This window comes from Macaca nemestrina, chromosome 13 (genome assembly GCF_043159975.1).
Source record: "Macaca nemestrina isolate mMacNem1 chromosome 13, mMacNem.hap1, whole genome shotgun sequence".
Classification (NCBI taxonomy): domain Eukaryota; kingdom Metazoa; phylum Chordata; class Mammalia; order Primates; family Cercopithecidae; genus Macaca; species Macaca nemestrina.
The window spans coordinates 107,837,628-107,865,110 of record NC_092137.1 but is presented as its reverse complement, the minus strand read 5'-3'; the positions used below and the strand labels follow the sequence as shown (position 1 = coordinate 107,865,110).

General features: G+C 39.7%; 1 protein-coding gene across 3 annotated transcripts in view; it reads right to left on the bottom strand.

Annotated features, from left to right (window-relative positions):
* LOC105471823 (nephrocystin 1) overlaps positions 1 to 27,483 on the bottom strand; it is a 69,024-nt gene that overhangs the window by 3,939 nt on the left and 37,602 nt on the right. For all 3 annotated transcript variants that reach the window (XM_071077126.1, XM_071077125.1, XM_071077127.1), the window contains exons 12-18: positions 19,911 to 19,985; positions 17,650 to 17,760; positions 16,428 to 16,510; positions 14,163 to 14,239; positions 13,212 to 13,311; positions 5,106 to 5,218; positions 2,604 to 2,677 (exon numbers count right to left, since the gene is read on the bottom strand). In XM_071077126.1, the coding sequence (XP_070933227.1) occupies positions 2,604 to 2,677; positions 5,106 to 5,218; positions 13,212 to 13,311; positions 14,163 to 14,239; positions 16,428 to 16,510; positions 17,650 to 17,760; positions 19,911 to 19,985 (633 nt within the window). The remainder of the gene's footprint in view (positions 1 to 2,603; positions 2,678 to 5,105; positions 5,219 to 13,211; positions 13,312 to 14,162; positions 14,240 to 16,427; positions 16,511 to 17,649; positions 17,761 to 19,910; positions 19,986 to 27,483) is intronic.

The following is a 27,483-nucleotide window of genomic DNA, read 5'->3' as shown; positions in this document are numbered from 1 at the left end:
TGGGTCCTTCAGAGTTTGAAGAGGACCCTTACAGAACCGGAGTGTTTTACTAAACAGGCCAAGTGTCATTCTTCTTATTATTAAAATGTCATCCACAAACTGAACTGTGCTAGGTAAGTAAACACTAGGAGGCTCACATGCTGTACATTTTAAATTTTATTAGGTTGGTGCAAAAGTAATTGTGGTTTTTGCTACTACTTTTATGACAAAAACCGCAGTTCTTTTGCACCAACCTAATAATATGGCTTAACGTGAATATCACTTAGCAAATTTGGACTTAGTGTTTGGTAAAATTTGTCTGTTTTTGTTAGTTACATGTCAATGTCCTACCTTATTTTTCATGAAGCCACCAGCAAACGGTAGGATGTTTCACTTAGAGTTACTCATCTGGGAATAGTAAACATGTTACGGGACACTATTACCTCACCAAGATCCACTTCCTTTCTTCTGGAAAAAGAAGACTATACCTCCTTTGAAGTTAAATGGACTGTATGACTGGTTTTGGCCAACGCAATCTGAGCAGAAGTGGCCCAGGCCCCTTTGGAGCAAAGGCAGTAAAAGCCCAAGAACAACTCTCCATTCTTCCTCTTCTGAAGGAAAACTGGCAACAGAGGTAGCTACTTGTTCCAGATGGTGCTGTGAGACAGCGGAGGCTCCACCAGCTTGTACCCTTGGGTGACTGTGGAGCAGCGTCTTCCACTGATCCATGCTGGATACATACCATGGGTGGGAAATAAAACTGTGCTAACCACCACAGCACAGCCGAGCTTCTCCTAAGTAACACACTATGCCATGGAGAGAAGGCGGCTCATGAGTGTAGAAACCACCACTTTCTTTTTCAAAATTATCATTATACAAATAACTCAATGTGAAAAAATTAAGAAAATGTAGATAAAATAATCCAAGATCCAGAGGTATTCACTGATACCTCTCTGGAATATATTCTTTCAAATCTTTTCACAGGCAGGTATATAAATATATATATATTTATACTTATTATGGCTCAAATGGGGTCTTTTCACTAAATAACATGTGCACAACTTTACCCACGTGCCTTCAAGCAGCCTGTGGCACGCTCCGGGTGCACCCAGAGCTGACCTGCAGGGACAGCACTGACCGGTTCACTGCTGAGCTCCATGGCTGGCCAGGTCACTGCACGTCTCTGAGCTGTCTGCTCATCAGGGAAATGTATATTTTAGACTAGATTGGGGTTCCTAAGGTTCTTCCTAAGAACAAGGTGCAGATTCCTGACTGTTACACACCTAGGGAAATATTCCTGTGGCCAGCACAGTGCCTTATATTAATACATAGTGGGCTCTTGTGAAATCTTTGTTGAATGAATCAGTGTATATATATGTTCTGTATAATGAATAATTATTATGAAACTAGTGACTTTACAGAAGAAAGAGAAATTCTGCATTATCTAGCTATAGTGCTAGATGAACCTATCTAAAATTACAGGAGATCATATGCACCATGAACATTTTCTTAAACATCTCTGTTGAAAATTGTCATTATTACTATTGACAACCCCCAACCCAGCCAAGCTAGCATATGAATTGGTTTCAAAGTCTAATAAGAATCTTTGGAGATGACTGAGCCCTCCTTCCATTTCTGCTGTCAGGCCCATATGGCCTCTTTTTTAGCAGCAGGAGTCACCCCCTAATATGCTCACTTCCCTCCTGCATATGTTCTGCCTCTTTGCACTTGGCAGAGTTTGCCTAAAGAAGAAACCTTCCAGGGTTACCCACCACCTACCACCGCCCGCAGCCCCACACCGACACTCAGGCTTACCTTGCCCATCTACCAACCACTCCTTTACTTGCATCTGACATACCAAGCTGGACTGTCAGCTCTATTCCTTCCTGCCTCAAATATCTGCTCATGCTAACCCTTCCACCTGCAATGTCTTCACCCCCATCTCAGCAGGTCAAAATCCTCTTGGCCCTGGCCTTTATTAGGTTCTCTCATTCAGGACCTCTCTAATGAAACGTAATTTGGATCCTTCTTTGCTGCCTTCTTTAAATCTTCAAGGCCCTGGGTTATACCTCCCCCATGGCACTTGTGATGTTACCTGTGTATCTGCCTTGCATGCATACAGCTCTTCTACTTGTTGACCCTGATGTATTAGGTAAACCATATGAAACTGCCACTTAGAGAGGCCAAAAATGGCTGAAAATTGGAGATTTCATGTGATTTAACACCCAACAGTTATTTCAGACAGCAACAGCACACATGGAATTAAATTAAAGATGATGTGCATGCCCTGATTCTCCCCCGGAAATTCAATTGATTTATCTTACAGACCATTTTGGATTTTTGCTCTTAGGACACAATCAGTCAAGGAAAAAATGGGCATAAGATTACAATAGTGTACACAGCAGGCACTCCATCTGCTACCTGGGTCAGGGAAGGCAGCCCTTGGGAATTCATGCTAAGATGGGAAAGATGAGGACTGAGTTAACTAGACAATGGACAGGGATTGGGAGACATCATCCTAGTAACAAAAAAAGGGCCTAGACCAGATGACAGAACTCATTAACACAGAGTGTGTAACTGCTTCCATAAGCTAGCAGGTTTCCATTGCAATGCATGCTACCCACCCTGAGGGCATCCATCACGTCAGGCTGCTCCAAGAGCATGGGGAAGGTGGCCAGCATGGGATGGCTAATTAAATCTGAAATGCAAAATAACAGAAAGAATTTTATGCAAACTTCACTCAATGGATTTTATTGCAATAGACACAAAAATATTCAGATGAAAATTATTGTGCCAAATGATTTCTTGATAACACATCCTACACACTTTGACTTCTATGAGAGCTCAAAGCTGTCCCTTCAACCATCATTTGCCCCTATACCCATATCCTGGTGAGTTCCTGTACCAAATTAATGGAGCTTTTAGAGTGACGGCAAGGAGGCTCTGAACAGAATAAGACTAGAAAATTTTGTTCTGTGTTTTTCTTCAACTTCTCTTTCTTCCTTATGGCTGTGGCATGGTAAAAGGAATCTTCCTCTTAGAGGTAGCCCTGCTCTTGGGAGACTGAGCAGAAACCAGGAAGCATTGGGGGAAAGGAGGAAGAGGGACTGCTGCTCAGGTCTGATTCCAGTCCACCAGGGCTCAGGGAAGGACACAAACTTGTGTCTGGAGCCAGCAAACAGTGGTAGGTGAAATTGGAAGAATTAAGAATTGAGGATTCTGGCCATATGACCAAACACAGCAGGGGAGAATATTGACATTTCACAGTAGATAATGGCACATGAAAATTCTGAGAAAAAAAGCACACCAGGAAAGACATGTCTTAGTCTGTTTGCACTGCTGTAGTGGAATACTTGAGACTGGGTAACATAAACAAAGGAAAATTATTTCTCAAAGTTCTGGAGGCTGGGAAATCCAAGATCAAGGTAATGGCATTTAGTGTCCGGTAAGGGGCATCTTACAACATCCTCCAGAGGGGAGGAACACTGTGTCATCATGTGGCTGAAGGCAAAACAGTAAGCGAGACAAATTCCCTTGTCAAGCTCTTCTGTAAGAGTCTCTAATCCCATTCATAAGGCAACAGCCCTCATGGCCTATCACCACTCAAAGGCCCCACTTTTCAATACCATTACATGGGTAACATATGAATCTTAGATGAGACACATTGAAACCAGAGCAGACATTTTTGAAATGGCAAGGGCAAGGTATTCTATAATCTGGTGTCCTCAGTAGAGAAAAATTCATTCTTTAGATATTATTAGGATATTTTATTCTAATGATTAAATTCAAACGAAGTCAACAATTCTGAGTAAACTTCTTACCTATTGGGAAAACTAACAAGCCTTATCCTCTTTAAGAAGTCATATCATTCATGAAGTTTCTCAAGAGTCATCAAAATGAATTCAAAGGCAATGGTGATTAAAAGGCTTACCTGTCCTCCCCCTTAGAGTTATAATGATTCCTTGGAACTTTCTGTGCTTCTCTGCCTTTGAGTTCCACTTCTGCCTATATATCCAGGTGATAAGTCCCTGGGAGAGGACTTCTACCTATGAATGTTATTTGTCCACAAGTGCTAAGCCTCTCACTCACTCTGCTCCATCCATACTGGCCTGCCTCAATTTCAAGCCCTCCAACACATGCATGTCTTCTTTCCTTGGGTCTTCAGACCCAAGGAAATGCTGGCCACTCTACCCAGAAAGAATCCTTCCCCACACACTTCCCTCATAGGTCTAATTCCTCTCTCACATCTTTTGTTAAATATTACTCACTCAAAGAAGCCTTTCCTTGCCCTACACATTAATCAAGTCTTCCCAGTGCATGCTCTCATTGCATATTTTCCTTCACAGCACTTACTTCAAAAAGGTGGCATGGATTATTCACGTAATTATGTGTTTGAGGTCTGGGACGCCTATGCCTGTCTCATTCACCACTGGGCCTAGCATAATATCTGGCACATACCAGGTACTCAGTACATATCTGGTTACTGATTTACTTAATTGAAAGAAGAGCCAATAAAATTAAACCGTTTTTCTTTTTGGAGGCAATTATTATAATACATGCATTTCTCTTTGTAGGTTCAATCATGTATGGCAACTTGTTGATTTTTAAAATTATTTTTTAACATTTTACTTGGTAAAAATTTCAAACGTACAAAAAAGTTTCAAGAATAAAGACAGTACATAGGACACCCAAATACTCCGTATCTGGATTCACCAATTTAAACTAATCCATTTGATACTTACACTTCATGCACTAAGGACCAGCTATTTTGGTTGAGTTTGGTTTCTCTTCAAAATGATGATGTGCACACCAAACACATGGGAAAAAACAGATTACTCAGAGACATTAAAGGAAAATATGCCTATATCTGACTCGGGATCTCAAAACTCTAGAATCTGAAATGTGAAAATGCATATGTTTGAAAGAACTGAATATGTGTTGAATTCACAAAGCTCAATGCTTTGGATCCGAGGATGTCCCATAAGTAACGTATTAACATCAATGCTGTTCTAAATATTTTATTCCAAAAGTCACAATCAGAAACAGAAGATACAAGATGGTATAGGTTACATTTACTCAGAGCATGAAGCATCACTGCACAAAAGGAAACGGCAAAGCCCACTCACCAGTACTTTGCAAGCTCATCCTGTCTTTCAGGAGCACATCTCCAAGAATTTGTCGATAAAATATCAACAAGTGAACAGAACACATACTTCCAATTAATGTTTCCGGCAGTAGACTATTAAAGAAGAAAAAAATGTATTCATCAGACAATCCCCTACAATCCAACCTATAATGTTTTGATGTATATTACTTTAATAAACAGTCCCAAATTTTGCTTCATTACTGGAACACATTTTTAACTATTTAAAGAAAAATTTCTACTACAAGTAGGCCACATTATATTTCAGATAACTTTTTTTATTTGTTTACACTTTCAAGTCTCAACTCTGTGTTGCCATTGTTGTGCTTCCATGTTAGCATATATACCGATGTTAAAATGTCAAATAAAAAAGGGAAGCCACTAATTATATGTTTTGGAAAGAAGGGGACTAGTCAGTCACAAGCTTAAACAAGGGCATGTGGCTGCCATGCCTGATTTGGCGAATGCAGAGGAAATACAAATTCAGGCTGTTCACAGTACTGGGTGGAACATGGGAGGGTGTGACAGACCTGGAATAAGTCCTGACTTTGTCACTTCTTAGCTATGTGACTTTAAATTAATTAATTAATCTCCTTGTGCTTTGGTTTCCTCATTTATTGGATACCAATAGTAATACCTGCATTTCAGAAGGTTACTAAAGGGATTAAAATGAAGTAAGTGTGGGCTGGGCATGGTGGCTCACACCTGTAATCCTAACACTTTGGGAGGCCGAGACGGGTGAATCACTTGAGGTCAGGAGTTCGAGACCAGCCTGGCCAACATGGTGAAACCACATCTCTACTGAAAATACAAAAATTAGCCAGGTGTGGTGGTGGGCACCTGTAATCCCAGCTACTCAGAGGCTAAGGCAGAAGAATCCCTTGAACCTGGGAGGTGGAAGTTGCCGTGAGTCGAGATCGTGCCACTGCACTCCAGCCTGGGTGACACAGCAAGACTCTGTCTCAAAACAGAACAACAACAACAACAACAAATGAAGTAAATACAGAGTGCTTAATGTAGTGTCTGATATATAATAAGGGCTAAAAAATAGAAAATAATTCAATATTGAAGTTAAATTGGTATCGGTTTGAAATAGATTGCTATAACCTTAGGATGTTGTATGTAATACCAAGTTAAGTTGGTATTAGTTTAAAATAGATTGTTATAACTTTACGATGTTATATGTAATACCATGGTAACCACAAAGAAAATAACTAGAATATTTTCCAATGGAAAGTAAAAGGGAATCAAAATTTGTCACTATGAAAAATCAAACACAAAGGAAATCAGTGAGGGAGGAAATTAAGAACAAAAAAAGCTATAAGATAAGAAGGAAATGAGTAATAAAATGGCAAAAGTAAGTCCTTTTCTATTAGTAATCACTTTAAATGTAAATAAATTAGACTCCTCAATCAAAAGAGATAGATTGGCAGGATGCACTAAAAAAGCAAGATTTAATTATATGCTATCTATAAGAGACTCACTTTAGACTTAGGACACTCATGACTAGAAAGTGAAAGAACAGAAAAAAAATATTTCATGTAAATAGCAACCAAAAGAGAACATGTTTAGCCATACTACTATCAGACAAAATAGACTCCAAGCCCCCAAAAAAGTTACAAGAGACAAAGAAAGATATTGTACAATCATAAAAGAGTCAATTCAGAATATACAACAATTATACACATATATGCACCAAACATCAGTGCTCCTAAATATATGAAGCAAACACTGACAGAATTGAAGGGAGCAATACACGGATCTATAATAATAGAGAAGATTTCAATATCCTACTTTTGATAAGGTATAGAACAATGAAACAGAAAATCAATTACACTGTAGACTAATTGGATCTAGCCGACATTTACAAAACCCTCTACCCAGCAACAGCAGAATACACATTTTCCTCAAGTGTACATGAGATAATTCTCCAGGAAAGACCATATGTTGAGTCACAAAGTAAGTCTTAATAAATTTAAAAAGATTGAAATCATACAAAGTATCTTTTTTCAATCATAATGAAATGAAACTAGAAATCAAAAGCAGAAGGAAAACTGGAAAACACATAAATATGTGGAAATTAAACACACTCAAACAACCAACGGCTCAAAGAAGAAATCTCAAGAGAAACTAGAAAATTTCTTGAGAAATGAAATGAAAACACAACATATCAAAACATAAGATACAGTGAAAACAGTCCTAAGAGGGAAATTTATAGATATAAATACTTACATTAAAAAAGAAGGAAGAGCTCAAGTCACCAACCTAACTTTATGCCCTAAGGAACCAGAAGAATAAAACTAGCAGAAGGAAAGAAATAATAAAGATTAGGTCAGAGATAGACAAAATAAAGAATAGAAAAACAATAGAGAAAATCAATGAACGCAAGAGTCTGTTCTTTGAAAAGATGAACAAAACTGACAAACCTTTAGTGAGAATGACTAAGGAAGAAAGACTCAACTAAAATCAGAAATGAAAGAGGGGATATTACTATTGAGTTTATAGAAATAAAAAATGTGTAAGAGAGTACTATAAATAGTTGCATGCCAACAAGCTGGATAACCTAAATGAAATAGGCAAATTTCTAGAAACACACAACCTAATAAGGCTGAATCACAAAGAAAGAGAAAATCTCAATAATAAGTAAGGAGATTGAATCAGTAATAAAAAAAAAAATCTCCTGATAAAGAAAAGCCCAGCATCAGATGGCTTCACTGGAAAATTCTACCAAACCTTTAAAGAAGAATTAACATCAATTTTCCACAAACTTTTCCAAACAACTGAAGAGGAATAAACACTATCAAACTCATTATGAGGTCAGAATTACACTGGTAAAAAAGCCAACAATACTACAAGAAAAAACAAAACAAAAAACTACAGGCCAATATTCCCGAATATTGATGCAAAATCTTCAACAAAATAGTAGCGAAGTGAATTCAACAGCACATTAAAAAGCTTGTACACCATGACTAAGTCAAATTTATTAATGAAATGCATCTTCTATCAAAAAGGAAGATGTCTTTGGGCTGAGAAAAACCACCAAAGATTCAAAAAGAGATCTTTTTGTAAATTAATCCTTTATCTTAATTCCTAAGATTATATTTTTAGAAGAGAAAATCATCACAGAGCTAATAATCAGTCTTCCAGCCTGCTGGAAGAGAACAGAATGAATGTGACCACTGTTCTGAAGTAAGAGCAGTGGATTCCACAAGTAATTAAGTTTCATGGAATTAAAGAGGTATCCTTGACCACTCTTTAAATCCTGAATTTCTAGAAGCATCTGAAAATATAATACAGGTTCTCTTAGCACAGTTATATTGATATACAGCATTTGATACATAAAGTCAGAAACTGTCTTTTTCCAACCCGGCTAAATTCTGATCCTGTACACATTTGACCTACATTTTAAAGACTGGAGGCAGGGGACCATTTCAGCTGCCTCAGTGTCACCACATGCTTTCTCAGGGATCAGGCTGTGATTCTGGGTTGTTCTAGGACCATGGACATGTTCATGAGCAGGGAGCAGAACAACCTTAGTTCATGAACAACATGTTCATGCTCTGCCCGTTGGTCCACGGTCCCACTACACAGTGTTTCAGCTGCATGCCCAGCTCAGGGCTCATGATGAAGAACAGCCATGGTTTTGCCAGGGAAAGGGGTGGGAACTTCCTTCCTTCTGCTTGGCCCTCTCCTTTTCTGGTAGACCTGCCTGCTTTGCCTGGCAGGCACTGGTCCACCCAGTGTGGGCACTCCTTTCCTTCTGGCACCTTCTCACAACATGAAGCAACGCTGCTTGCCCTTTATTAAATTTTCTTTAGGAAAAGCATCCGATTTTCCCAAACTTAAGATGACTAGAAAGTTCTGGGCTGCTAAAGGTTAGCTGAATTAAGTAAGTAAAAATATCCTTCCTCCTGAATTCACATGTAGACCAGCAAATTCTGGTGGCAAATTTCAATGAACACAATGAATGGGCCTCAAGTATTCAAGCAACTAACATTATTACCTTATTTATTTTTAGCAACAATATAAGGAAAGTAAAAGAGAAAAAAAGATGGAATTCATCAAAAAAGAAAGATAATGAATTTATAGCAAATTGACACACACACACATGCAACCTACTTCTACAGATCAGGGTTTCTTGATATTTAGAACTCATGTACTGGAAATCTGAAGTCAAATTCTGGGCTTTCCCTCCTCAGGGGTTTATACACATGCCTTTGTTCAAATCACATCGAGTCCAACCCTTTCGAAAAACAGCTCCAAAAGACAAATCTTGGTGAAACTGAAGCATCTATTTGCTCTCTTTTTCTTATGTTGACAAGGTCACCATGATCACAACTGACTCCACAAAACAAGACTGCCAAGACCTGTGAGCAGGACTCTGGTGCCATTGGTCTACACTGAATAATTCACATTTTCACATGTGAATTTTCATCTTTTCACTTCCAAAAGATACACATGTGTAGGACTGTTGGCTGAGTCAAAGAGGGCAGTGTAAAGGCAAACAGTAAGGGCACTGGGTAAAAATGGGCACTAATGCAAACTCTAACTAGGCTTTCTGCCCTTGGCCTTGTCTCCACTGTCTTATGTCCTTTGACATCATGGAAAGAGCCCTTGTCCTTTCTTCTTTGAGCAGCGAAGTTTGCATAAACAAAGGTGAAGTTTGTAAAGAAGGGAGGGTGAAGATGGAGGTGGGGTGTGCCTTTGAAGGAGAGGAGGAGAAGGACTCCTGGTGTCATTACCTGTCTTGTTCTCCCATCCACTGAAGGTTTCAGGTCAGGGGAAGAGAGGATGCTGAAATGAATCAGTCCTGCCTCAGTCTCCACCTCCAGGGTGCTCAGGCTCAGTGATGTCCAAAAGGGCGCAGGCTGGTGCCTAGCCTCTTACCCTGAACCCACAGCACAGCTCCACCCCACCCCCTGACTATGAAACCAAGGCCCAGGGCCTCTGGTTTCACTGCCCATGAGCTGGTTTCTGTGCAAGCCAGCCTGGAGTTGCACCAGCAGTGTGTCCCAACTCACGTTTGAAATTCCCAGGAGTATATATTTTGGGGTCATGCAAAGTGGAGAGGCAATTTCAAGCTAGCACTCAAGTCTCTCTGTGGAAGAGCACACACCAAGATGAGGCAGAGGGAGGCCAGGGACAGGTGGAGGCTGTGCAGAGGTCCTGAAGAGTATACTTTTACACTAGCAGGGAGAGCTCTGCATTGAAATTATTTCACAAACATTTTTCGGGTGCCTATTCTGTACTGTAATGAAACAAATGACGCAGTCCTGAGGTATGGAGGACAAGGACACAGGACCTTTAAGAACCCAGCATACAGAAGAGCATTCACTGCTTAAGAAGAAGGGGCTGCCTTGCTAACTTCTGCACAACACAGTCCAACTTGATCTTGAGGTCATACAAAGTATCTGAAAACCAGTATTTGGGGCCAAAGAAACGCTATTAAGAGCTATACTTGAAAGACATGCATGGGAGTGCTTCCGGACTCTTGGAAGCTTATTAACAAGATGAGTAGTGGGGAGGCCAAAGATGCAGGAAGAATGGGGCCAAACAAGATTTGGCTTTTCTTTCACAAAGACTACTACTGTGCTGCTTTCTTTCTAATCTTGAAAAATAACAATTTTCCAAGGAAAGACTGGCCAAAAAAGAAGATTTACAGGCTCTATGAACATCCAAGGGGGAAAAAAGCTAAGAGAGTAAATACTACCCACAAACACATTATTAATGGCTATTGAAAGATTGAACTGTTAACACTATAATTATAAAATAAATTTCAGTAGTAGTGGTAAGAACAAGGGATATTTAAGCTAAGACTATGATCTGGAATGAGAAAAACCATTCAGAGGAGCATGCCAAGTCTTCACTGACTTCCCTACTTCTTAATAATCTGTGAGCGATGAGCAGGTCATGGTGGGACAGTTCAACTGCAACAGTCTCTGTCCCATGCCATGCTCTTCCTTCCCCCTCTTGTCCTCGTGCCTCCTCTGTGGAGCTCCTTTCCTCTGCATCTTCCCAGTCCTTCAAAGGTGATTTCAAATGTCCTGATTTTACCAGCTACACATCTTCATTTGAACAAATTTTATGATATAGCACCATCTACCTGGCTTTATATTTACATGTATCTATATATAAGACAATTATAGTAGTAAATAATTATAGCTAACACTATTGTGTTAGTTACTATGTGCCACACACTGTAAATACTGGCTAAGTGTTTTATATGTTTTCTTTCCATTAAACCTCACTACAGCTTTATGGGGTTGATATTATGATGTCCATTTTAAAGATATAGACATTAAGACCCTGACAGAGATGTTAAATGACTAGTCTAGGAGGGTACTGAGTGAGAAACTGATAGATCTGAGATTTTATTAGTTTACAAACTCCCTGAGGAAACATGTAAATTTAAAACACCATGAGAAACCACTACTCTCATTCATTAGAATGGCCAAAACAGAAAAACTGATCATATCAAGTGCTGTCAAGAACATGGAGTAATTGGAACTCTCATACATTGCTAATGAGAGTGCAAAGTGGTACAGTCATTTTGAAAACAGTTCGGTAGTTTCTTATAAAGTTAAACTCCATACGTCCCAGTAATCTCACTCCTAGGCATTTATACCCATGACAGATGAAGACATATATCCACATGCAGAAAATTTGTATACAAATGTTTAAAGCAGCTTTATTTATAATTGCCCAAACCTAGAAACAACCCAACTGCCCATCAACTTGTGAATGAATAAACACATTGCAGTGTATCTATCGAAGGGAATTCAGATGCTTCTCAACTTATGCTGGGTTATGTCCCCAGACACCCATCATAAATTGAAAATATCATAAGTTGAAAATAATATCGTAAGTTGAAAATGCATTTAATACACCTAGCCTTTTCTATTTTTTTTTTTTTTTTTTGAGTCAGGGTCTCACTCTGTTGCCCAGGCTGGGGTGCAGTGGCACCATCACAGCTCACTGCAGCCTCAACCTCTTGGGCTCAAGCAATCCTCCCACCTAAACTTCCCAAGTAGCTGGGACTACAGGTGTGCATCACCATACCCAGCTAATTTTTTTGTTGTTGTTGGTACAGATGGTGTCTTGCCATGTTGCCCAGGCTAGTCTTGAACTCTTGGCCTCAAGCAATTCTACCATCTCGGCCTTCCAAAATGCTGCAATTATAGGTGTGAGCCACCATGCCCAGCCTACAACTAGCCTATTGAACATCAGAGCTTAGATAGGCCTACCTTAAACATGCTCATAACACATTAACCTACAGTTGGGCAAAATCATCTAATACAAAGCCTATTTTGTAATAAAGTATAAATATCTCATGTAATTCATTGAATCTGTACTGAAATATAGTGTCTACTGAATGGGTTTTGCTTTTGCACCATGGTAAATTTGAAAAATCTTGAGTAAGTCAGGGACAGTCTGTACTATTTAGAACAAAAAGGAACAAACTACTGGCACATGCAATGGCATGGGTAAGTCTCAAATGCACTAGGCTAAGTGAAAGAAGCCAGACTCAAAAGGCTCCCGAGTGTTATGATTCCATTTGCATGACATTCTGGACAAAGCAAAACTGCTGGGAAAGAAAACAGGTGTGACTGCCTGAGGCTGGGGCTACAGAGCTGACTACAAAGGGGCATGAGATAACTTTTTAGAGTGAGGGAAAGTTCTCTATCTTGACTATAGTGGTAATCACAAGACAGTATACATTTGTCAAAACACAAAGAACTATAAACTAAAAAGAGTAAATTTTGCTGCATGTAAATTATATCTCAATAAACCTGACATTAAAAAAAGTTCCCTGAGGGTAGAATCATGCATTGGTAAGCCCCATTTAGTCAAGTCTTCTATTTACTAGTGAGCTGAAATGACAGATTTGGTTAGAAGAGCTAACTAGTAAATAGAAGAGTAAGCTAATTTCAGCTTTGTAACCCATTTCCCTTCTGACCTTTGGAGAATTGAAGAGGACAAAACTATTATAACAATAGACGGCTAAATAGGAGGAGAAGCCAAAAGCAGAGATGGTCTCCAAGTGCTGAATGATCCCAAATTCACTGCACAGGTAAAAGCAGGTACTAACCTTAGTACATTTCTCGATCTTCTGTTCAAGGATCTCAGTTTCACTAGAAGTTGAGGCTGCCTTCTCATTGCCATCATCTGGTAGAAAACACTGCCATGTGCTTTTAAGAAAAATCAAAAATAACTCATGAAACTTTAAGTACTTGAGACAGTGAGTATAATAAAACAAGTATTTCATGAAAATATACCATCCAGTAGTGCTGAATTGAATGAAAGGCAAGAGTCACCCATATACCCTAAATGAGCTGAGAGACCTCCCTAAGGGCACAGGATTGTTTGCTAAATCAGATGAGTTACAGCATTACTGCTGCCAGATTACAAAGGAAAACAGCATATCTGACTCCAGGTAGAACCAACTGCATCCCAGACCCCAAACTCCTTTCTGTTCCAAGAAGGCAGGAATAGCATTGTGGGGGCAGCGGAGGTGGCGTGTCCTGAATCACCAAACAAGTAGAGGGGTGGCTGAGGAGTGGAAATGGAATTCCAAGTCTGCCAGGCTCTGAGCCCCATGAGGCAATGACCATATCAGTCTTGCTCTTCATTCTCCCATTATCTAGCACAGTGCCTGGTTAATGAACATAGTAAAAGATGCTCAATATTTCTAGAGGGCAATTTGGCATGCATATTAGTGTTTCAAATGTCTGCATCCTTTGACCTAGCAACAGGCAGTCTCTGTATTAGTCACAAGTATCAGTTCAGTGGTCAGTGAAAAGGAACTAATGTACTAATTCTCATTCTTCATGATTTCATTCTTCATGATTTCTTAGAGTCTCATATGTGTTACCGAGACAATAAGTACTTAAAAATGATTAAAATTTTTCTATGAAATGACATATTTTTAAAAGAGTGAATCCAAGTAAAAACTGCTATGCTTATTAGAATGTAGCTACCTCTTGGATGCTTCTATTCGTTCAATCTTTAAGGAAAGGAAGACAACACATGAGAGCCATACCTCTTCTGGATACTGAAGGGTCCACGTCAACACCTTTTTCATAAGGAGTACCACCATTCAAGAAAAGCTCATAAGTTCTATAAAAGAATAACATACAATGACAGATAGAAGCTGTGGACATTTAGAAAACACTGGGAGTCAGTAGTTAAACATTTTTTAGCACTAATATACTCACAGACATTTCATTTATGCCTCACTGGTAAATGAAAAGAATAATTGTTGATCCCTCCATGAGGTACTATCTGGGCTAATAAACAGTCTTTCTTCCTAATTATAAGCGCAGAAAATTATCTTTCCTAACTATGCACTGTAGAAAATACATTTTTCCTTGAAAATGAGAAAAATTAATTCAAGTCATTAAAGTGTTCAGACCTTAATGACTTATGTTAATGACAAGTGATTGTTTTTTAATGTATTTTTCAAATGTGTTGAATCATTATTTGAAATGAGGCCATTATGAACTTATATTATTTTTAAAATATAAAAGTAATATGTAGATTGTTATAAAAAGTTTGAATGGCAGAGGAATGATAAGTAAAAAGTGAAAAAATCCCGCCCCATGCCTTCTTCTCTAGTTTGGTTAATCTCCTGCCCTATCTTTTTCTATGAAAATGCAAACAAATGTATAAACACGGTGAACTTCAAAACTAACACACGCTTCAAAACTAACATACTACATGCTTTTCTTTTGAAGTCACATACTAAGTGTAGAAAGAAGAAGGTAAAAGAGCCCTTTAATTGTACTGCACCACCTTCTCAATTCTGCTCCTCAGAAGTAAATTCTGGGAACAGTTTTGCTTTGTTTTGTTTTTGCTTTTTTTGAGGCAGAATCTCGCTCTGTCACCCAGGCTAGAGTGCAGTGGCATGAAAACTGCTCAGTGCAGTCTCGACCTCTTCGACTCAAGTAATCCTCCCAGCTCAGCCTCCTGAGTAGCTGGAATTACAGGCGTGTGCCACCATGCTTGGCTAATTTTTTTATTTTTGTAGAGACAGGGTCTCACCATGTTGCCCAGGCTGGTCTCTAACTCCTAGGCTCAGGTGATCCTCCCGCCAAGGCCTCCCAAAATGCTGACACTGTAATCATTGTGAGTCACCTCACCTGGCCCACAAATAGTTTTTAATGACCAAAAGTGGAGTCGCAGTATTCAAAATATTCTGCAACTTTTTCCATATACTGATACACTGAAAATGTGTCTATATTAATACACAGAGCTCTACCTCATTTAAAAAAATAGCTGTGACTTCACTTTCAGAAAGATGGAATAGATATACAATTCCTTATTTCTTCCACTAAGCACAACTAAAAACCCTGAGCATATTAAAAGACAAAAACAAAAAAGCAAATAACAATCACAAGAAACCTGGCACCCCGGGTAATGCACCCTCCAGGATGATGTCAAAGGACTTGTAGAGTCAAGACTACTACCTCTGCCCAATGGCAAGGAGGCCACATAAGGTGCATTATCTAAATTAATCCTCACAACAAGCCTTTGGAGTAGGAATTATTACAGTCTTTCAGATTAAAGATGGGTGAAATTCAGACTTGGAAATGTTAAGAAATCCACCTACAGTTACATGGGTAGAGCTGGGACTGGAGCCCAAAATTTTATAATCCAAATTTGGGATCTTAATCACCATCCTACTGCCTGCCCATTTGTGTCCCTTCTTGAATTTCTTGTTTATATCCTAGATTTAGATCTTTCTTTTCCTCCATTTTAAAATATGGATTATCTTTTTCTCATTCATTTTTGAGAGTTCCTTTTATATTAGGGATAATGGTCTTCTAACTCTTCTGTACACATTGCAGTATTTGCTTCCAGTCTGCCTTTTGATGTTAAAGTTTAAATCATTTACCGTGGTTGCCGCTATGATTTCAATGTCCCACCTACAGAGGAAGGGTGGAGACTCACAGAGGACCTCTGGACTCTGGACTTAACTTCCCCACTTTTTGAAGACAACTAGGCTCTGTTTTCGGCATGGTGAAATGTGTTAATACCATAGGAAATTACTGAAAGAATATTCTCAGCAGACAGCTAGTGCAACCATCTTTTAAAATACTTCTTCTCTAGGAGTCATTTCCTCTTCCTTAGGATGAGACTGTGTGTGCTGTTTCCATACACCACCTAAACAACACTCAAGTCAACATTAAAGGCCCTCTCCCCAAAAGTTATTGGCATGCTCACAGAACAAACCTGAGGCATCTAGAGTCTAAAAAGTGAATTGTTACAGAAGTATTCATTCGTTAGGAATATATAGCCAACTTACTTTGCTGGAATAGGAACTCCACTGGCATCAAAAAGTTTAAGAAACACCCAGCCACAACTTAACTCTCCTCTTTCTCCAGTTGACTAGAAAATAAGACAAGTATATGAAATTTAAGGTCTGAACTCATCAAATTTATAAGCACATACCAAGTCCTTTTAAAGGAACAAAATAAGTATTCACCTTTAGAACTAAAAAGTTCTTCACAAGAAAACAAAATGAAACATAGTAGAGTCCCATTTTGCCTGCAGGTCAGATATTAAAGGCAGTATATCAAGTGACAATCACATTTTGTCAAAATTGCTCACGAAAATCCCTTAAACCAATGATGTGGCAACTGTTGCCACTGTCTCTTGACTGATATAAGCATTTTGTGGAGTGATCTCAAATCACATCAGTACTACATGGGATTATGAACCTTTGTTTCACTGACAGAATGCAGATATTAATCATTCAAGGGCTTTTCTGCTTGGAATTTTACCCCCACCGTCAGTTGCTAGAGGCCCCCAAGGCTTCCTTTGGGGGGCCTGCTCCTTTCCCCAGGCCTACCCCCTCCACAATACATATGGATGAATTTGCCTTAAACAAATGAATGGACAGTGTAATACCATTAATGTAACATCTCTATAATGCTCTCTGGGTTACCATGAGGTCAAGTACCCATACTATACCTATCAAGCTATTATTAGTATGTGGAAGGAAACATTTCATTGCTAGCACAGAGCTGCACCCACTGGTTCAGTAGTTTATATGACATAAGTTAACCCAAATTCCTGGTGTTCGCTTTATAAAAGTCACTACTCTGCCAAGTCCCTTAATTAGAAACCTTAGTTACAAGGCTAAATATACCTTGTACTTAGCCTTGTAACTCTGCTCCTGGAGGACAGAGGTGAACCATGGGGCTGGGATGCCAGTGAGCATCTTTTATCACTTTCTGCAAAGTCCCATCCTTTTCGAATTTTTATTCTTTAAAAGCACTGGAGTTCACTCAAGCTATAAATGTGAATAAATACTCTTTTATTTTAAATGCTATGAAAACAAATCAGCACACATAAAATCAGAATCACTAGCATTCTCATTCCTCAAGGGATTAAAATTCTATTACACATAAAGACCCCAAGGATTTCCTTGTCAATAGGCACATTTTTTTTTTTTAAATAGGCACATTTTTTAACCTTCCCTTTTAACTGATACATTAGAAAGCCTTATCTTTCAACAGACATACATTGCGAATATAAGAAATTCCAAGTTCAAATAATATTCCAACATCTGGAGATGCAGAATTGGACCTGATAAAGCAATCACCATCAAGCAAACATGGCAAGATGCGACTAACCTGAAATGATAAAGAAATTCCAGTTATTGATTAAAAATAAAAAATGGGAGGAAGGGGGTTTGACATGGTTTGAATAAATGTCCCCACCAAATTTCATGTTGAATTGTAATCATAATGTTGAAGGTGAGGTCTGGTGGGAGGTGTTTGGGTCACGGGGGCAGATCCCTCATGGTCTGGTACTGTCCTCACCATAGTGAGTTTGTTCTCAGGAGATCAGTTTTTTTTAAGTGTGTGGCACCTCCTTCCTCCTTCTTGCTCCTGCACTGTCATGTGAGATGCCTGCTCCCCCTTCACCTTCTGCCATGATTGGAAGCTTCCTGAGGCCTCCCTAGAAGCTGAGCAGATGCCTGCGCCATGCTTCCTGTACAGTCTGCAGAACCATGAGCCAATTAAACCTCTTTTCTTTGTAAATTAACCAGCCTGAGGCATTTCTTTATAGCAATGCAAGAACGGCTTAACACAGGGTTTCAGCCCTATTTGTTAGTAAATAATTTATGCCTTTGCATTATAATAAAAGTCTTTTAAGAAAACAAAAAGCAGATGGACTGAATTCATCTGCGCCAATTATTATAAATTTTAAAAATTTAACTTCTCTTTTAAAGGGAAAATACCTTTACCTTCACTTATCCTTTGCTTAGAGTAGAGGCTAATAGTACTGTGCCTAGGTCTCCAGAGGTGTTACAAATAATAGTTTATAGACATTATAAGATATTTATATCAACCACTGTTCTTTGTAAACAGAACAAAAATTCAAGACTTAATACACATATTTGCTCAACTTTCCTGATGTGTGCCTTCTGAATTTTCATTTCTCTTCTCTTTTGCTCATTCAATTCCCTTTCCCCAGACAATCGTATCCCTCCCTTCTTTGCTGTAAAATCTATCCATCCTTCAAGATCTAGTTTCTCTTCTAGAAAACTTTCCCTGAGCCAAAGGACTAGAATTAACTTTACCCTCCTGTGTGCTTCCAAAGCACCTGGAGCTCCAAAACCATTACAATCTGCCTGAGTGGTAGTTACCAACAGTACTAACCCCACACGGCTACTCTGATTAAATAAGGTAAGTATATAAGAGCCTGGCACAGGGCCTAGCACACAGGGTTCTAAAAGTAGACGGTATTGTTTTTCTTCATGTATGTATTTTCCCCTACTAATTTTGCTGGAATAAGAACTCCACTGGCATGAAAACGTTTCCACATGCCTAGGAAAAAATGCTTGCACATAATAGATATTTAATTTCATTCAACACAATAACACATACTCCCAACAGTTCTTCTTTCTACCCCAGGAAAAATATTTTAAAATTCTACCCTAAATACTTCACATATACAGAGATGCAATAACAGAATTGTGAAGTACTGTGCCAAAAGAGAAGCTGTGCTTCTCACCGGAGGAAGGGTGCTAAGAAGATCAAGATGGAATTTTAGGAGGTGTGCTCTCAACAAGTGTAGACAGGCACAGCACACAATTGAGGTGGCTGGCCTCATCCACACCCTGAGTCCTCTCACTGGACCTCCATCTTGCCTTAAGATCTTTTGATGCAATAAGAGGAAAGGTAACTAAGGGTTTTTAGGATGCAGTTATACAAGGGAGTTAGCTGTGGGAAGGAAGTAAATACTGAATTAATGAGACCTTGGAGGTAGATGAAAGTATGTAAAATAAAATATAGACAATTGATATTATAAAAACAACATGAAGACATCCTTGTCCTCCCTACATCTATGCAATGCTGACTTAGTGGTTTAAACCCACCTAACGCCATTCCAGTCTTGACAGTATGTGGGTGTAATGTAGCAGTCCCTTAGGCGTCATCCCTGACTTTATCTGAAGAAAGCACAGCTTTTATTAGCACAGTTGGAAGATTTCATCTTTGAAAAACACCCCACTTCCTAAATGTTATCTTTATGTTTTCATTTTTCATCAAATGAGAATTTTCTAAAAATGAACCCTGAAACTGATTGAATGGGATGATTCATAGGAATTATAACATCGGTGAGTCAGAAACATGAGTAATTTTTATCAATGTCCTCAAAGAACACCAAAGAATATAAAGATTTTTATCTGTCCCCACATATTCTGTGCTATTTATAGAAATATGAATATGTTCTACTTTGAAATGCACTCACTCCACTCATTCAGCAGATTACTTACCTGGGGAGAAAAGGTCCATGTTTTGGGCTTTTTAGATTGCCATGTGGCTCTGACTGTATGAATGTTGCTCAGAACCTGAAATGAGATTTTCCCATTTGAAATCATGCAAAAAGCTCTTTGAAACATCACCACTTCCATGTCCCAAAGAGTTAACAGTGGCTACACTGAGTGAGGAAGATGGCGAGGGGAGAACTTTCCCTTTTTACTTCATGCAATTCTGTAATGTTTTTCTTTTTATATCAAGTATGACAAATGAATTCAGAGTTGGACTCCTATGCTAGTAATAAATTATATTAAGTGAATTCCTTAATATCTAAGATAGGTTTACCAGAAAAGTAATTGAAATTTTAGGTAAAAATGGCCTTTTCTTTATCTTATTTATTTACTTGTTTAGAGAGGGAGTCTCGCTCTGTCACCCAGGCTAGAATGCAGTGGCATGATCTTGGCTCACTGCAACCTCCGCCTCCCAGGTACAAGCCATTCTCCTGCCTCAGCCTCCCAAGTAGCTGAGACTACAGGTCCCTGCCACCACGCCTGGCTAATTTTTGTAGCTTTAGTAGAGACGGGGTTTCACCATGTTGGCCAGGATGGTCTCGAACTCCTGACCTGCGGTGATTTGCCTGCCTCGGCCTCCCAAAGTGCTGGGATTATAGGCATTAGCCATCACACCCAGCAAAAAAAAATGGTCTTTTAAAAGAAAAGATGTGACCTGGTTGAGCACAGTAGCTCACGACTGTAATCCCAGCACTTTGGGAGGTTGAGGCAGGTGGATTACATGAATTTGGGAGTTTGAGACCAGCTTGGCCAACATGATGAAACCCTGTCTCTACTAAAAATACAAAAATCAGCTGGGCGTGGTGGTGTGCGCCTGTAATTCCAGCTACTCAGGAGGCTGAGGCATGAGAATCACTGGAACCTGGGAGACAGAGGTTGCAGTGAGCTGGTACCACACCACTGCACTCCACCTGGGCAACAGAGCGAGATTCAGTCTCAAGAAAAAAAAAAAAAAAGATGTGACCCATACAAGCATTTCATAGGCAGTTCATTTACTCTGTCACTAAGACAGACAATCCTAAGAGTTCAGATACAGTTATATTTTTTTCCTCAAGATCTCTAGGCCCATAAATTATATTTTTCTTGAAATTCAATCTCTTATAAAATGCTCTATGCAAGAAGTTCACCATAAAATTTACATAAAACAATGAAACACAATGGGAGCAAAAACTTTATGGAATGAAGAATTCAAATGCTAAAATGCTATGGCCAAAATTGACATCTTCCAAAGGAATGGATAATAGGTCATTTTTATTTTAGATGAAAATATTCTAGTATAACACTTCCAAAACAAAGCTTTAAAATAATAATTTAAAATAATCCCAAATGTGTTAAATTAGGTCAAATTCAACTCACTGTATTCCACATCCCCAGTAGTAGGAATATAGGAGTATTTTATGGGCAGCTGGATTGTCTTCCACATTAATAAAATCCCACTTCCTTCAATTACTAATATATATTTGTTTAAACTTTTCCTGAAATTATGTATATTTACCACCCAGACTCTTGGAATACAAACTCCTTGTAATTACTACCTTGTGATTACTGTAAGACAGAATATTATTTATTCTAAGGTTCTTCTTTGTTTTTCAAGAAATGTTTTCTACTTCTAATGGCCAAGAAGTCCTTTGCTATAATCAAAATTGAAATCCTATACTATCTCTGCTTTTATCTTTTCAGTTGGGAGAATCCTAATTTTGAAGTTCAGAATCAAAAGTAACTTCTTCTGTTTGATAATTTTATATCTTTCTTGACATATTGACTCTAAGAACTAAAAAGGACTTAGTCCAACCATCTCATTATGCATTTCAGAAAACTGCAGCCACAGAGGGTGAATGACCGGCTTAGAATCACACTGCTTTCTGTACAAAACCAGACCCAAATAATGAAGAAACGAAGAGTCAAAATAATTTAGAGATATTTTGTTCAGGAAACTGCATTAAAAACACAAGAGGGGCTAGGTGCAGTGGCTCGTGCCTGTAGTCTAACTACTTGGGAGGCTACGGCAGGGAGATTGCTTGAGCTCAGGAGTTTGGGACCAGCTTGGGCAGCATAGTGAAATCTTGTCTCTATTTTTTTTTTTAAAGAATGTACAAGAATTTCTCAACCAGTTTATGCTTCAACATAGCCATTCTGCTCCATATATGAAGCAATGAAGCAGTGATAGTTAAAAAGACAGAGTAATACTCAAAAGTAAGATGAATATGTCAATGGACCACAAATAGAAGATAGAAGAGTAAGGTGAGACTAAAACCAGAGGTTTCCTGGGCTCTGAGTCCAGAAGAAGCAGGTGGTAGCAAGGGGCTGGATTTGTATGTTATATAGGCTGAAGGTACTCACTCCATAATAGAGAAATAGATACTGCTTTACTGCTGCTGGAAGCCAGTAGGGTTTAAAAAAAAAAAAAAAAAAGTTGCCCCTCCTTCTCATAAAAAGTAGTGAGCCTAAGCAAGCAGGAGGACAAAGACATAGCCATGACACCAGGATTAGAACCATGTCAACAAGTGGGCCTTTTAATGGATCAGTGACATATCTGACATCATCTTAGATTAAGAACTCTAAACTCTACTTCAAGATCTGGTTCTGAACTGGGGTTGGGAGAGGAGAGTGAGGTACTGTTAATAAAAACCACAACACTACTAGATAGAGGGAAAAGGTACTGCAATAAATAATTGGAGTTGCAAAGGTATTTGAGAAAATAATGGCTGAAAAAAAATCCCCAAATGTGTTAAAAGACATAAACCTATAGAATGAAGAAGCTGAGCAAACCCCAAGCAGGGTAAACCAAAGAAATTCACGCCAGATACACCATAAACTTCTGAAAACTGAACATAATGAAAATACCTTGAAAACAGTAAGAAACAACATTTAGGTTAGCCAACAGGAAAAAAACAATTTGAATGATAATGAATTTCTCATTAGAAGCCATGGAGAACAGAAAGAAATGACACAATAGTTTTCAAGTGTCAAACAAAAATAACTGTCAACTCTGAATTCTCTATCTAATTAAAATATCCTTTTGGAATGAAGAGGAAACAGGGACAACCTCAGATAAAGTCTAAAAATCTGTCACCAGCAGACCTACCCTAAAAGAATGGTTAAAAGAGATTCTCTAAATAGGACATGATAAAAAGAAGACTCTTAGAACATCAGGAAGAAAGAATAAACAATGGAAATAGTAAAAATATAGGTAAATATTATGGATCTTCTTTCAGGTTTTCCAAATTATGTTTGGTGTTATGTGATAAGATTCTCAATGTATGTAGAGGAAATATTTAAGACAACTATATTACAAGCTAGGGAAGATAAAGAACTAAAGGAAGGTAAGGTTTATACATCACTCCAACTGGAATGTTAACACTAGTAGACTGCAGTAAGTTACGCATGTATAAAATTAATACCTAGAGCAACCACTAAGGAATCTAGCCAAAAAGATACACTCATCAACACTACAGATAATTCAGAATGGAGTTCGAAAAAATGTTCAAGTCGGGCAGGTGTGGTGGCTCACAATTGTAATCTCAGCACTTTGGGAGGCCGAGGCAGGTGGATTACCTTACGTCAATAGTTCAAGACTAGCCTGGCCAACACAGTGAAACCCCATCTCTACTAACAATACAAAAAATTAGCTGCGTATGGTAGCAAGTGCCTGTAATCTCAGTGACTAGAGAGGGTGAGGCAGGAGAAGTGCTTAAACCCAGGAGGCAGAGGTTGCTGTGAACTGAGATTGCGCCATTGCACTCCAGCCTGGGTGACAAAAGCAAAACTCCGTCTCAAAAAAAAAAAAAAAAAATGCTCAAGTAACACTCAGCAAGTGATAGGTTTGGCTGTATCCCCACCCAAATCTCATCTTGAATTGTAACTCCCACAATTCTCACATGTCATGGGAGAACTCAGTGGGGGGTGACTGAATTATGGGGATGGGTCTTTCCTGCACTGTTCTCGTGATAGTGAATGACTCTCACGAGATCTGATGATTTTAAAACTGGGAGTTTTCCCTGCACAAGCTCTCTTCTCTTGTCTGCCACCATATGAGATGTGCCATTCACCTTCCACCATGATTGTGAGGCCTCCTCAGACACGTGGAACTGTAAGTCCAATAAACCTCTTTCTTTTGTAAATTGCCCAGTCTCAGGTATGTCTTTATCAGCAGTATGAGAATGAACTAATACAGTAAATTGGTACCAGGAGTAGGGTGTTGATGAAAAGATATTCAAAAATGTGGAAGCAACTTTGGAACTGGGTAACAGGCAGAGGCTGGAACAGTTTGGAGGGCTCAGAAGAAGACAGGAAAATGTGGGAAAGTTTGGAATCTCCTAGAGACTTGTTGAATGGCTTTTTGACAAAAATGCTAATAGTGATATGAACAATAAGGTCCAGGCTGAGGTAGTCTCCAACGGAGATGAGGAACTTGTTGGGCACTGGAGAAAAGGTGACTCTTGTTATGTTTTAGTGAAGAGACTGGTGGCATTTTGCCCCTGCCCTAGAGATCTGTAGAACTTTGAACTTGAGAGAGATGATTTAGGGTATCTGTTGGAAGAAATTTCTAAGCAGCAAAGCACTCAAGAGATGACTTGGGTGCTGTTAAAGGCATTCAGTTTCACCAGGCAGGTGGAGCGTACAAAGGTTTGGAAAGTTTGCAGCCTGACAATGCGATAGAAAAGAAAATCACATTTTCTGAGGAGAAATTCAAGCCGGCTGGCAGAAATTTGCATAGGTAATGAGGAGCCAAATGTTACTCCCCAACACAATGTGAATAATGTCTCCAGAGGATGTCAGAGGACTTCACGGCAGCCCCTCCCATCACAGGTCAGGAGGCCTAGGAGGCAAAAAGGGTTTCATGGGCCAGGCCCAGAGTCCCCATGCTGTGTGTAGTCTAGGGACTTGGTGCCCTATGTCCCAGCCACTCCAGCTGTGACTAAAAGCGGCCAAGATACAGCTCAGGCTGTGGCTTCAGAGGGTGCAAGCCCCAACCCTTGGCAGCTTCCACATGGTGTTGAGCCTTCAGGTGCCCAGAAGTTAAGAATTGAGGTTTGGGAACCTCTGCCTTGATTTCAAGAGGATATATGATATGTCTGAATGTCAAGGCATAAGTTTGCTTCAGGGGTAGGGGTCTCATGGAGAACCTCTGCTAGGGCAGTGAAAAAGGAAAAGGTAGTGTTGGAGCCCCCTCACACAGAGTCCCTACTGGGACACCACCTAGTGGAGCTGTGAGAAGAGGGCCACTGTCCTCCAGACCCCAGAACAGTAGCGCCACTGACAGCTTGCACCGTGCTGCTACAAAAGCCATAGACACTCAGCGCCAGTCCATGAAAGCAGCCAGGAGTGGGGCTATACCCTGCAAAACAACAGGGGCTGAGCTGCCTAAGACCATGTGAACCCACCTCTTACATGAGTGTGACCTGGATGTGAGACACAGAGAGTCAAAGGAGATCATTTTGGAGCTTTAAGATTTGACTGGCTGGATTTCGGACTTGCATGGGGCCTGCTGCCCCTTTGTTTTGGCCAGTTTATCCCATTTGGAATGGCTGCATTTACCCAATGCCTGTACCTCCATTGTATCTGGGAAGTAACTAGCTTGCTTTTGATTTTACAGGCTCATAAGCAGAACGGACTTGCCTTGTCTTGGATGAGATGTTGGGACTGTGAACTTTGAGTTAATACTGAAATGAGTTAAGACTTTGGGGGACTGTTGAGAAGGCATGATAGGTTTTGAAATGTGAGGACATGAGATTTGGGAGGGACCAGGGGAGCAATGATATGCTTTGGCTGTGTCCCCACTCAAATCTCATCTTGACTTGTAACTCCCTCAATTCTCACATGTCATGGGAGGAAATCAGTAGGAGGTGACTGAATTATGGGGGCAGGTCTTTCTTTCTTTCTCTTTTTTTTTTTTTTTTTTTTTTGAGACAGAGTCTTGGTCTGTAGCCCTGTAGCCCAGGCTGGAGTGTAGTGACGTGATCTTGGCTCACTGCAACCTCCACCTCCTGGGTCCCAGTTCAAGCAATTCTCCTGCCTCAGCCTCCTGAGTAGCTGGGATTATAGGCACATGCCACCATGGGGGCAGGTCTTTCTTGCACTGTTCTCATGATGATGAATGACTCTCATGAGATCTGATGGTTTTAAAAATGGGAGCTTTCCCTGCACAAGCTCTCTTCTCTTGTCTGCCGCCATGTGAGATGTGCCTTTCACCTTCTGCCATGATTGTGAGACCTCCTCAGCCATGTGGAACTGTAAGTCCAATAAACCTTTCTTTTGTAAATTGCCCTGTCTTGGGTACGTCTTTATCAGCAGTGTGAGAACAAACTAATACAGAAAGATAGGAAAAAGAAAAGAGACAAACAAAAAAGACAGAAAACAAAGAGAAAAAAATAAATCAGTAGACTAAAGGCTTGAGGCTCCTCTCCAGTGTCTGCCTGCTTCTGAATGCTCTGCAGTGCCTTCAGGTAGTTGCTTTTTATTTTGCCCAGAGTTTACAGTTGCTATCTCTGGGTGGGGTGGTCCAAGAGGAGCTGACTCAAACATTACTGGAAGTTGTGTCTCATTAGTTAGTTTTAGCAATAATGCCTTTGGTTGTGTGCGTGTGTGTGTGTGTGTGTGTGCATGTTTCGGTTTTTGGGTTTTTTTTTTTTGACAGAGTCTCACTGTCGCCAGGCTGGAGTGCAGTGGTGCAATCTTGGCTCACTGTAACCTCTGCCTCCTGGGTGCAAGTGATTCTCCTGCCTCAGCCTCCCAAGTAGCCGGGACTACAGGTACACACCACCACGTCCAGCTAATTTTTGTATTTTCAGTAGCGACGGGGTTCCATAATGTTGGCCAGGATGGTCTCAATCTCTTGACCTTGTGCTCCACCCGCCTCAGCCTCCCAAAGTGCTGGGATTATAGGCGTGAGCCACCGCGCCCAGCCCAATGCTTTTCATTTATAACTAGGTTTAGATTTAGAAGCACTCCTACATAAGCAGCACGAGTATCTGTGCAGCTATTAAATATGTTCCATAACTCTCAATTTGGAAATCTCACATAAATTTCTTTCATGAAGTAAATTTCATTATTTTGATATATTATTCAAAATAAAATTCCATTCCTTTTTATGTTCTTATATAAGAGAACATGGAGAGGTACAGGAAAAAGTATCAAACCAGATGTATGAAACAGAAAGCATTTCAGCTCTTGGTCACTGAGGACACCTACTGGCTCCTTTGTGGCAGTGATTTTGTGCAGAAAGTATTATAGAAGTGAGGGAAGATCACCATCATAACAGAAGTTCATTTATTTACCCCAAGTTCAGATGAAATAAAGGCACTTTCTTCATGCTGGGGGTTTGCAGTATACTCAGCCTGAGCAAAACCAAGCTCATGTCAACTCCTCCAAACCTGGTCCTCTTCCAGTGTTCCCCATCTCATTGAATGTTGCCACCACCCATCCAGATGTGGAAGTCAGAGACTAGGTATCATGCCTGTATCTCATTCCCCCTCTTTCCTGCATATCCAATCCATCACCAAGTTTTGTTGATTTTTAC